At 35.7% G+C, this 13368-nt stretch overlaps 1 protein-coding gene and 1 long non-coding RNA gene across 2 annotated transcripts; both read left to right on the top strand.

The window, feature by feature from the left end:
• Positions 1 to 2004: 2004 nt before the first annotated feature.
• LOC112170571 lies at positions 2005 to 3302 on the top strand. The gene has a single exon (XM_040507484.1). It carries the CDS (start codon positions 2042 to 2044, stop codon positions 3284 to 3286), a length of 1245 nt encoding a protein of 414 aa, XP_040363418.1. The 5' UTR covers positions 2005 to 2041; the 3' UTR covers positions 3287 to 3302.
• Positions 3303 to 3586: 284 nt separating this feature from the next.
• Positions 3587 to 4733, top strand: LOC112169511. The gene is made up of 4 exons (XR_002924700.2): positions 3587 to 3601; positions 4229 to 4367; positions 4456 to 4524; positions 4601 to 4733. It is a non-coding gene; the product is annotated as an uncharacterized LOC112169511 (long non-coding RNA).
• Positions 4734 to 13368: the final 8635 nt, after the last annotated feature.

Genomic DNA, 13368 nt, shown 5'->3' with positions numbered 1-13368 from the left:
AACATCCTTGTAATTACATTATAATTTATCAATTAATTATTTTAATTGTAACAAAAGGCAAGTTACTACAATTAAAATGATACTATAATTAATAATTATTTATCAAGCCATATTTTACTATAATGTATCAATAAGATTTATCAACAAATATAAAGGTCATAATTTTAATAAACCACTATCTAACCGTTTTACAATAAAAATTAATAAGTACAAATATAAACATCCTTGTAATTACATTATTATCTATCAATTAATTATCTTAATTGTAACGAAAAGCAATTACTACAATTAAAACGATATTATAATTAATGTATCAACAAATTAAAAGATTTATCAACAAATACATACCTCATCAACCGCATTCGAACCGCTCTTGTACCAATGTTTCGCTTGCCTTAATGCACAATGCCACTCAAAGAGTTCTATCTTCAAAATTTTCCACCTTCCCTGCAAAGATTGGGCTGATCGGCTCTTCGGCCAATTTGCGTCAAAGTGTCGCTTCACGCGCAACCATAAATCATTTTTTTTCTGATTTGTGCCCACAGCAGGACATTGGCCTACAACTTTCCAAGACTTGCACAATTGAACATCTTCCTCATCCGTCCATCTCCTTTTATCTTGGGTAACCTCATCTTCATTTTGATCTCCCATTTGTTCGGCCATGGTGGATAATGAAAAATATGGATAATGAGAGCTATATGAAGAGGAGGAAGGTGTAACTATGAACTCTAATTTTTTTGGTGTGAGATGTAAAGAAAATCCTAGGTATTTATAGGGAAATTTTTAGAATTTTTTTTCTTACCGTTTTGTTACCGTTTATTAACGTTACATACATATATACTGGTTATTAATTAGTTACCGTTGGATCCTCTTCTTAATTGAAATGGACGGATTAGATTTGTTGACCGTTAGGCAGCAATTTCAAAATTACCCAACTGGTCTGCAGCACGTGGCAGCTGCTGGCCTAAAGCAGATCCACTACACGACAAGCGTGTGTAGTCACTCGCCTGGGATTTGCAGCGCCACGCGTCGTCCGTTGGAGACCCAGTCGCTGCCTTCAGCGCGTTAGCCTGGACCGCCTGCTGCTGCTGTCGCTTCACGGCAATCATCCGGCCGAGCTGGCAGCCCTCCTTCCCCCTTCTTCCCCCGTCTTCCCCAGTCATGAAATAAGGCAACAGAATGACTTATTTCTTCCCCTCAGTCAAGAAAAGCCAATAAATGGCTGGGCAAACTTTCACCGGTGGAGGACCGATTTTGCTCTTGCCCGGTCACCACGTCGGTTTTCATGGCTTTTGCCCGGGCAAAGTGCAACCGCTGCACTTGCTCTTAGTTTGCTAATCATTTTGACAATGAAACCTCTCTCTTCTATATATCGCTTGTTTTGTGATGCATTCTTATTCCCCTACAAATGAATGTCAACTAGAATTCGCACTGGTTCTGTTAGCACTTAGCAAGCTAGCTTTAGCCTAATCTATTACTGATTAGATGTTTCAAGTCACACGAGAGATGCCTTTGCAAAGCATGCAGGATGTGACCCAGCGACAAGATGCGACGGAGACCAAGATGATGATGGCAGCAGCCGGTGGTATGAAACAGTATGATAGGTTCAGCCGCCATAAATTTAGGGCTATGGTTTTCTTCATCATAACATATAAGACCATCTCCAACATATGTGTCTTTTGCCATCTGTACAGCTAACGTATACTTTTGACCAACCAAATTATGTTCCAACCCATCAGTCTATTACACGTGTATTTGACATAAGACCATGCTCTGTCAAATTTGACAGCTTCTCCCCTCTTGGTCTTTTATTTTTTTATTGTTTCTTTCTCTCCCTCACAAGTTCTCTCGATCTCTTTCCCTTTCGCCTCTTTCTTCCTCTGGTCTCACCCATAACCCAAAACTTCGAGTTTCCTCTCTTCAAGTTTCTTTTTTCTTCTTCAATATTAGGAACATGGATCAAAATGTTTCAGATTCATCTTCAGATGCTGCAAATGAGGAATTTTGGGATCTTGCCAATTCATCATCAGATGAAGAATTGATGAATCTGCAGATTACTGCTCTACAAGAGATGGGAAGAAGAAGACGCCGGGGCTCAATTCCTGGTCGCATATATAAAGATAGACAACGATTGCAAGGCCACGAAACACTCTACAATGATTATTTTGCTGCAAATCATGTTCATGAAGAAGTTGTATTTCGGAGAAGGTTTCGGATGCATCGACATCTTTTTCTTCGAATTCTAGCTGCAGTAGAAGCTCGTGACTCTTATTTTGTTCAAAAAAGGGATTCAGCAGGACGTCTTGGGCTATCGTCTCTTCAAAAAGTTACCGCTGCAATGAGGATGCTTGCCTATGGAATTGGGGCAGATGCTGTGGATGACTATCTTAGAATCGGTGAAAGCACTGCAATTGAAGCTATGAGAAGGTTTGTCCAAGCTGTAATTGATGTATTTCGCGCTGAATACTTAAGAAGGCCAACTTCTGATGATATTTCCAAATTGCTATTGATTGGTGAGAGTCGTGGATTTCCTGGAATGCTTGGTAGTATTGATTGTATGCACTGGAAGTGGAAGAATTGTCCGGTTGCATGGAAAGGTATGTTTTCTCGTGGAGTTCATCGTGAACCTTCATTGATTCTTGAAGCTGTTGCGTCACATGATCTTTGGATATGGCATTCTTTTTTTGGATTACCAAGCTCTCACAATGATATTAATGTCTTAGAGCATTCACCCTTATTTGCTGACCTTCGTGAAGGTCGAGCCCCTCTAGTCTCTTATAAGATCAATGAGCATGAATATACAATGGGATACTATCTAGCCGATGGCATATATCCTTCATGGGCCACTTTTGTCAAAACCATTCCATGTCCACAAGGAGAGAAAGCAAAGAATTTTGCTAAAGCTCAAGAGGGATGTCGGAAAGATGTAGAACGAGCATTTGGAGTGCTCCAAGCACGTTTTGCAATTGTTCGTGGACCGGCTCGTTGTTGGGATCGTGAAATGCTTCAAAAGATCATGACAGCATGTGTGATAATGCACAACATGATTATTGAAGATGAAAGAGTTGAGCGTGCTGCACAAGATGATCTTGAAACTCTTGCAAGGCAATATGCTGAACCAGATATGGATATTGATGATGTTATGGTTTCCCGTAATCACACAATAGAGTTTGAGGATTTTATCAGCAATCATTTGCGAATTCGTGACAAGGGAACTCATACTATGCTCCAAGCAGATCTAGTTGAGCACTTGTGGCAACGTCACTTGGCTAATATCAGTAAGTAGATATTGTTTCTGGTAGTTTTGGGGCACTTTGTGTATTGTGGTTACTGTTTATGTTTACTATTGGATGTATATAAAGTCTTGATTCTCGGTTTGACATTTACTTTTATCTTGGCACAGATAATTGAGGGTGTACAACAATGAGAGGTGAAGGAGCTATTGCAGGTAAATCTTTGATTTTGATACTATGCATTGTATTGCAATTTCAACATAAAAATCTTATTTTGATAGTTTTTCTGTTTTCTTGCTTTGTTAGTATTGGACGCTGCCGCTGGAGGTTGGTTAGATAGAAACAGGCTTGTGGTGGTCTCAAGGGAGGTAAAAACTTTAGACCATAGTTGATAGTATGAATAATGCATACATCTTGGTGTCGATAGTATATGCAAATGCATACATCTTGTAGTTGACATTATAAGAGAACATGTAGGAGGTTACTGTGGTTTATTTAGGTTGTCGATCAGCAGTGCCATATTTTGCATACCATTTTGCTCTTTGGCTGGGATTTGTAGTTTCATGTGGTAAAGTTTTGATCTTTTTGGTTAGTTTGAGGGGTTTTGGATCTGGGTCTTGTAGTTTTGTAGTCTGCTCTTTATTGGGTTGCTGGGAAAGTGAGGGAAAGGGAGAAAGGTGAAAGCTTTCAAGTGTTTTTCTGTTCATGTTTTCGATTAGTATTTTATAGGTGTAGCATTATTATGCTGATAAATTTGAGCTGGGTTCTTAGTTCGGTACCTTGCATTGTTGCTTGCTTAATTGTCCAATTGGTATTCTTTATTGTTACCCCTTTTCTGAATCAACTACAGTGTCTTATTTACTAGAACAAAGCAAAAGAAAAAGGATATGTTAATTGAAAGCTTCATTTGTATTTCCTACAACGCATGCAATATGGTGAAAGCAAGCATTTTGTTAGGATTTTGTCTTAATCAGTGTCATACATTGTGCTCTCAGAGGATTCAAATTTCTTGGAGGATGAAACACAAAGATATTTGCACGTAAAGTGGCCGATCATTATAGTGCAAGGACAAATCAAACTCTGGAAGAACGAGAAGCTAGTCCGATCATCCATTTAAAAAAGCTTAACAACTGGGTTGGTCTTTTAATCCTCTGTGTACTTGAATGGTATCATCACACTCTATACTTTTGTTGTTGATATGGTTCCCTCTCTTATCGAACAGATTAAGAGTGTACTAATTCAGCTCTATGCTCGCCGAGGAGATGCTGTTCTTGATCTTGCATGCGGAAAGGTATTAATTGGTTGTCCATTTATCTCCCCCTCCCCTTTTGTTTCACTAAATAATTTCTAATATCTTATTTTGGTAGGGAGGTGATCTCATCAAATGGGACAAGGCCAAAATTGGGTACTATGTTGGCATTGATATTGCTGAAGGCTCTGTAAGTGCTGAAATCTTATTTTAAATTATAATTAACTCTTTGGTTGACATTTTTATTTTATTTTTATAGATACCGTTTACTGTAATGGAATTATTTTTCATTGCACATCTGTGCTCTTCATCATAGTTTGTCTTTTTGTTGGAGTCCAGAATTTGATTCTAGAATCAATTAATTTTGATTGTTTTGTCATGGCATTGCTGGCCTTTTTCTCAGAAGGTGTATATTTGTATTAATACTTGTAGATTTCTAGCTGGCATAAGTTATAGCTATTATGAAGTGTCTTGTATTCAGTTCTCTAGTTTGTGTCCTTGGTCAATGTTGTAAAGTGCTTATTAGTTTCTGGTTTGGTGCGGTTTGAAAGTCTTTTTCTTGTGAAATAAGGAATGGGGTTGGGAGAACTATAACTTGCAGAAAATCCTAGTCATTAGGATGATATTCAAATGATTTCTGGAGTCCTGAGTTGAGAAGTTCAGAGAGGTGTTAACATATCCTTATTGTTTAATATTAGAATTTGATCTTCCCCAATGGAGGGTATATTTTCTGAACTTTGCTAATTCTGTTTGCTTGCTTGTTATTCACTTGTTCAAGAATCTTTAGTGCATGTATCATTTTCCAGTGGCAGCTAGTGAACTTCATTTTCCTCAACTGTAAAAGCTAGGCCATCAAATGCCATTGCTTTGATGTATATATACTCATCAATGTCACCTTTAATCCTCACACACACTCACAGACCCAAAACCAGTACCATTGTCCTTCAGCTTCCACCATTTATACCTTTCCCTAATCTTTAGTTGTTTCTTCTAGCAGCTGGCATCTTGATCAGATTTCTTTTTCTTTGCTAGGTTTAAGTACCTTCTTTAGGTCTTATAATTTGGGCATTATGGTTGGAATGGTGAAGAAAATGTGGGTGGTGTGTGTGGTGGTTTTGGTCTTGAACTTTGGGGATCCTTTGGTTGATAATGGCAAAATAAACCAGCTTCAGTCCTTGGCAAGAGCTGATTACTTGCCTTATGGGATCGACTTTGGAGGACCAACGGGAAGATTTTCCAATGGGAAAACTGTTGTTGATGCTGTTGGTAAGCTACTCTCTCACTTTCACCAACATTCACATGCTTTGCTCTCCAAATTTATCATCATAATTGGCATGTTATTTTGTCCAAGTCAAAATAAGTTTAGCTATTTTATACATAAATCTGACTAGCAGTTCCTCTAGACAAATTCTAGTCGTATTACATAGTACACATGGCTGTTTTATATAACACACTTTGTACATCTTACTGTACTCTGATCTCTGTAAATCTTACTGCTGGTATAATATTGCTAAAAATGGTTTTTATAAACCGGTTGCAATTATATCTGTATTGGTAAAGGGTTTGTAACAAATGCTGGCTAGGGATTTGCAATTATATCTGTACCGGTTCCAATTATATCTGTAAATGGTTTTTCTCATTATCATAACTAGCCTTTGCTTGCTGTCCATTCGCACAGCTCAAGCTTTTAGGACTACAACATTGATTTCTATGTTCTTGAGTTAAATGCCTCATTTAAATTAGTTACTTTTTGTACATGTTGCATTTTATGAGACATTCAGCTTTGGTGAGCTTGGTTGGCAGATTAGACTGTCAACTACGTGGTCTTTAATTGTTTCTATTACCTAACATGTGACTGGAAATAATGATGAGTTAATGTGCAGACTGATGCCTTAAATTGATGAGGTACAAAAGGTGCAGATAGATTCTTTTCAGTGCTTTGTTGTGCAAGCTCTGTATTTACATTTTGCTCAGTTTGCACGTTTTTGCTCAGCAGTGGTCGTGTTAAGTAGACAATCAGTTTATTATCTGCAATATCTGTAAATGGTTTGTGCATTTTGCCCAGTTTCATAACTCTCTCATCAGCATTGATTTATCTACAATGGCTGCCCCTCACCTACCACAAGTTCTTATCATACATTGATTGATTTGTGTTGCTGTGCATTAAATAGGATAGTTGTGCATTGAATAACTCCTGAAACTCCTACAATAACTCAACTTCATTAACTCCGTTCATAACTTCTTATATCCAACTTCATTAATTAGTTTCAATAGCTAAACTGATACACAGAAGCATTATATAACAGCCATGAAGCACTATATAATTGCTGGCAGCTTTCTTAGTACGTATTGAAGACTTATTCTATGGATTCTCAGTTTTCACAGGTTTCCAGTTTTTTCACACAAGACTCAGAGCATGAAAATGCTGATGAGGTCTGTCAAGTGGCTAACAAAAGGCCACCAAGAGGTCTCGGCTTCAACGTGGAGGAGGATAAACTTCTTATAATTGCTTGGTTGAATACTAGTATGGATTCAATACAAGGAAATGATCAAAAGCTGCATACTTTTTGGGGGAAAATTACTGAGTACTATCATCAATACAAGTCCTTTGACAGTGATCTTTCACAACCGATGTTGACACAACGGTGGGGAAAAATACAAAAGGTGGTGAACAAATTTTCAGGATGTTTTGCAGCTATAAATGAAAGACATGAAAGTGGGAAGACTGAACAAGACAAGGTAAACTCTGTTTGATTATCTACTATAACGTCTTCAAAGTAATGCATCTAAGCACCATGGTATAATTTTGTTTGGTTGTTAATCAGTTTTTACTCTCTTCAGATTGCAGATGCAAAGAAGATGTTTGAAGCACAAGAAAAGATTCGGTTCAATCTTGATCATGCTTGGATTTTGTTAAGGCACCAACCAAAGTGGATACAACTAATGCAAGAGCTGGACATCAAGAAAAGTAAGCCAAGATCTAAATCTTCTATAACTAATATCTCATCATCTTCAACTACAAGCACTCACATAGATATAGAAGAAGGCACGAACACTTGCTTTCCAATGTCTAGACCACCGGGTAAGAAGGTTGAGAAAAGAAAGCTGAAAGAAACCACTGATCAATTGGTGCAAATACAAAAATTACATCAAGAGAAAAAAGAAAGAGATGAAAAAAAGCTGGAGATTATGAAGGAGAAAGTTGAAGTTGACAAGGAGAAACTGCGAGTTAGGAAACTTGAGGCTGAGAATAGGAAATTTGTGGCTGAGATGAAAATTATGTCTATGGATACATCAACTATGAATCCTGAGCAGAGGGCATATTATTCCAAACTTCAGATGAAAATTCTCCAAGGTGATATATGAAGTGTGAGGTTGTTGGTTTCCATTTTAGTTTGTATCAGTTTGAGCAACTTCCAGTGATCATGTATTTGACTGCTTGCAAACTCTTTCAAGTTGTCATTGTTTCCTGCTATTTGACTGCACGTTTTCCAGTTTGTGTTTCTGTTTTCAATCCATTTCGGTTTGTATCATGATGTTGGTTTCATGTGATGTTGCATTTGAGTGCTATCAAAATCAAGCTGATTTTGTTTGCTGCTATTTAACTGCTAGTTTTCAAGCAGTTTCCAGTTTCTATTTCTGTTTCTGTTTTCAAGCAGTTTCTGTTTCCAGTTTCCAGTTTACTTTAATATATAAATAGAATTTTATATATTAAAGTAATATTCAAATTTGACATCTCCATTGGAGCTAAAAATTGTCAAAATGTTGCTACATCAAATTTGCCATGTCATATGTCAAATTCAAATTTGACCAAAGCCAAATAACAAACCCATTGGAGATGCTCTAACAGGCTCAGCCTCTACTGACGTGTTGATTGACCGCCTAGCTTGTACTTTGCATCATATATTTCAAGATAGCATTAGGTCTATAACTTTATATCGGATCCGGCTTCTCTGCTAGAAAAAGGATTGTTAGGATCTGCTTGGATAATCATGTGAGCCCGCCACGTCAGCCCAACTCAATTCAATGGTTGTCAAGCTGACAGCAAATATGGATAACAAAAAGGCCAAGCACTGAGATGTTTTGGTCGTTTTGGGTGTTTCAAACTCGATTTAAACGACATGAGAACTCTTTGCTGAGGCAAGAGAATGATAAGCTTCGAGCCGAAAACATGTCAATCAGGGATGCCATGAGGAACCCAGTTTGCACAAACTGCTCCGGCTATGATAGGCGATATTTCTATTGAAGAGTAACATCTCAGGATCGACAATGCCCGGTTAAAGGACGAGTTAGACCGGGTTTGTGCACTTGCCGTCAAGTTCTTGGGCCACCCAATTTCGTCTCTTGGTCCATCAATAGGGCTGCCACTGCCGAGTTCAGCTCTAGAACTCGGAGTTGGGAACAATGAGTTCGGTGGGATGAGCTCAGTGGGTACAACAATGCCATTGGGACCCGATTTCGGAGTGGGACTTCGGGGTGGCATGTCTATTGTGGCTCACACTAGGCCAGTGGTGGGAGGGCTCGACGAGAGGACTACATTTTTGGAGCTAGCTTTGGCGGCCATGGATGAGCTTGTGAAGGTGGCTCAGACTGATGAGCCACTTTGGCAGAGGAGCTTGGAAGGTGGGAGAGAGGTGCTGATGGCTTTTTTCTTATCCATATTTACTGTCAGTTTGACAGCCATTGGATTTAGTTGAGCTGACGTGGAGGGCTCAAATAATTATCCAAGCAGATCCTAGCAATCCTTTTTCTAGCAGAGAAGCCGGATTCCTTATATCGCGTCGGAACGGATCGTATTAGCCTTGGGAAGATTTGTCTTCATATACTCCCTGTGGTGATAGGACTGGTGTTGCAGGTATTAGAGAATATGATTTCCCTTTCTTAATTAGGACATAGGCGAAAGTGGAATTTTGAGTTTAATTTTATGTGGGGTGTCCTGAGCATTTGATAGGGTGCTGCAAGCCCTAGCCAAACTATGCCTACACTCCTTTTTTTGGTTTTTTGTTTTTGTTACAACTGTGCCTAACTGCCTACACTCTTTTAAATATTGCTAAGTTAGAGCATCTCCAACAGAGTAGCTAAATTTAATTTTTAGCTATATTTAACTATTTTTGAAGCAAAATTCAACTTTAACAGACTAGTTATAGCTAAGTTAAATTTAACTTTAGCTAAATTGGCTAGCTATATTTAGCTATAGAATCCTACATAGCTAAAACAAAAGTTATATTTATCTCTCCTCTTTTGTCCACATGTCAGTTTACGATTCGATGAAACATAATATATCACTTACAAATAGCTATCATTGATGGAGCAACATTGTTAAATCAATAGCTACATTTAACAAGTTTAGCTAAATTTAATTAAAAAATAAATTGTACTGTTGGAGATGCTCTTAAATTTAGCTTTAGCTAAAATAGCTAGCTATATTTAGCTAGAGACATAGCTAAAGCAAAAGTTATATTTCTTTCTCCTCTTTTGTCCACATGTCAGTTTACAATTCGATAAAATTTAGTATATTATTTACAAATAGATACTACTGCTGGAGCAATACTGTTAGGAAAATTATTTGTGGCCTCAATGAGGCCTAAGATTTGTGGCCTCAATCCTAGGTGTCATGTCATGTCACATACACACATCACTTATTTGCCAAAGCATACCATGTAATTCTTGAGTAAAAAGACTATCTTATCCTTCCAAAATCTAATGGCTCTAAATTATTTTGGTTTTCATCTAAAAATAAAATATATTATTTTGATTTGTTTTTTCTTTTTCTTTTTTTCGTTATATATATAATTATATATATATATATATATTTGTTTGTGAATATATATATATATATATATATATATATATAATTCGTCAAAAAACATTATATACAAATGTACAAATGTGTTTGTGTGCATAAATATATATATATATATATTCACAAACATATATATATAATTATATTATATATGTATATATATAATTAGTACAGAAATTTATAAATGTATATTCGATGTAGAATTAATATGGAATATATATATATATATATATATTAATGTTATAATTCTAACCCACAAATTTTTTTTAAAAAAAATTGATTAAAAAAAAGTCAAATTTAAAATTAATTCCACAAAAATGGAAAGAAAATATATTAATATCTTAATTATAACCCATCAAATTTGGTAAATTGAAGTAATATTCAACTCTTTTAATAAATAAATTTAATAAAATTAATGGAAGATTAGTTTACCTTACACTAACAAGTTAATTAGAAAAGTCAAAAATTAAATTGGATCCACAAAAATGAAAGAAAATGTATTGAAATCGTAATTAAAACCTATGAAATCTGGTAATTGAAGAGGTAAGAAAATATCATTAATAAATTGAATTGATAAAATTCTAGATTCCATCATTTCAAAATTTCTCGATAATTTAATATTGTCTCATCCAAACGCAACATTAGGAAGTTTTCCTTAAAGGTCAAGTGAGACTTCGTTAATACAACTGTTCGTTTATTTTTACATGAAAAAACAATCATAATGTTATTAATACTATAGAAATTCAATGAACAATAGGTGTATAACACAGTAATAATCAAAGAAAAAGTGCAATTAAGGAAGGTGTAAAATAGAAGTCATCGTCCACATTAACATTAAAGTCAGCTAACATGTCTTACACGAACAAATAAGTAATAAGTAGCTAATAATGAGCCAGTAAAGTTTACTGGGGACTTTTCCCTAATGGCATATTTACACTGAAATAGAAATCATCATTCACACTGAAATTTAAAGTCAGCTAACATGTCTTACAGTAACAAATAAGTACTAAGTAGCCAATGACGAGCCAATAGAGTTCACTGGAGACCTTTACCTAATGGCATATTCTCACTTAAATAGAAGCCATCATCTACTGAAACTGAAAGAACTAACATGTCTTGCACGAACAAGTAAGTATTAAATAGCCAATGATGAGCTAGTAGAGTTCACTGGAGACCTTTACCTAATGGCATATTCACACTTAAATAGAAGCCATCATCTACTGAAACTAAAAGAGCTAACATGTCTTGCACGAACAAGTAAGTATTAAGTAGCCAATGATGAGCTGGTCAAGTTTACTGAAGATCTTTTTCTAATGGCATAATTACACTAAAATAGAAGTCATCATCCACATTATCTTACAGTAACAAATAAGTACTAAGTAACCAATAATGAGCTAGAAAAGTTCACTGGGGACCTTTTCCTAATGACATAATTATACTAAAATAGAAGTCATCATCCATACTGAAATTTAAAGTTAGCTAGCATGTCTTACACGAACAATAAGTACTAAGTAGCTAATACTGAGCCAGTAAAGTTTACTGGAGACCTTTCCCGAATGGCATATTCACACTAAAATAGAAGCCATCATCCATTGAAACTTAAAATAAGCTAGTGTGTATTGCACGAACAAGTAAGTACTAAGTAGCCAATAGTAAAGTTCAACAGGGAATATTTCCCTAATAACATATTCACACTAAAATTGAAGCCATATATCATTCACATTGAAATTGAAAGTAAGCTAAGTACTAACACGTCTTATACGAACAAAAAAGTACTAAGTAGCTATGAACAAGTAGAGTTCACTGGGAACTTTTTTCTAATGACATATTTACACTAAAATAGAAGCTATCATTCACATTTAAAAATTATTATTGTCTGTTGAAAAATTTGGGATCAACAAAACAAGTATACTTTCAAAAATTAATTTCCTCATGTGCAATATATTGTATTCCATATTAAGCAATTTCTTTTCGGATATCAACGTTCCAATCAATTTAGATATCTAGGTTTTCAATCACCAGAATTTATGAGTTAAAATTACGATTTAAATACATTTTCTTTCCATTTTTGTGAATCCAATTTAATTTTTGACTTTTCAAATTAACTTGTTAATATAAGGTAAATAATATTCCATTAATTTTATTAAATTTATTTATTAAAAGATTTAAATATTACTTCAATTTACCAGATTTCATGGATTATAATTAATATATATATATATATATATATCACACACACACACACACACCACATTAATTCTCCATCGAAAATATATAAATTTTTTGGACTAATTATATATATATACACACACACCCATACTTTTTTTTGAATATGTATAATGAAAAAAAATCCAAAATAATGAAAAAGAAAGAAAGGAAAAAAAACCAAACAATATTTTTTTTGAAGAAAGTCAAAATAATTTAGAGCCGTTATATATTCAACAACATATATATATATTGACGAATTATAGATAAATATATATATATATATTCACAAAAATATATAAATATAAATTTTTTTGACGAATTATATATATATAAAATAAAAAAAGAAAAAGAAAAAGAATAAAAAAAGGGATAATGATAAAAGAGGTTATTTTGAAGTGTCTTATTATAATTCAGGTAACACAAATGTACATATGATAATTAAGGTCACTTCTTTACAACCTACCACTAGAGTTAAACTTAATTACATAAATTGCCACCACAGCTCTCTCTCCCAACGATACCCAAGCCCATCTGAACCCTCATCCTTTCGGACTCAAACCGTTTCCAAAATCTCTCTCTGAGATCAGAGCCAGCGACCCGTCGGAATCGTCACGCTCGGAATGCCACCGAGTCAAGCACCAATCAGAGACTCAGAAACTCGTTAATAGCAAAGGGAGCAGTTCGCCGAAGATTCCAGTGCGGCGCCTTCGAGCTTCCTCTATATTGGCACCGTTAAGCAGAGCCACAACTCCACGAGTAGCGACGCCATGAGCAGAGCGATGCCGGAAGTGAACCGGTCGCCATACTAGAAACTCAAATCGATCAAGAGATCGGATCGGTACAGGCCGAGTCCCGAGTTGCAACCATTTCCGCCG

Source organism: Rosa chinensis, chromosome 6 (assembly GCF_002994745.2).
Source record: "Rosa chinensis cultivar Old Blush chromosome 6, RchiOBHm-V2, whole genome shotgun sequence".
Taxonomy (NCBI): domain Eukaryota; kingdom Viridiplantae; phylum Streptophyta; class Magnoliopsida; order Rosales; family Rosaceae; genus Rosa; species Rosa chinensis.
The sequence above is the reverse complement of the archived record's forward strand: the minus strand, read 5'-3'. Positions and strand labels throughout refer to the sequence as shown.

What these genes read in the sequence shown, in the direction of transcription:
- LOC112170571 (XM_040507484.1), top strand. Translation starts at nt 2,042, where the DNA reads ATGAATCTGCAGATTACTGCTCTACAAGAGATGGGAAGAAGAAGACGC.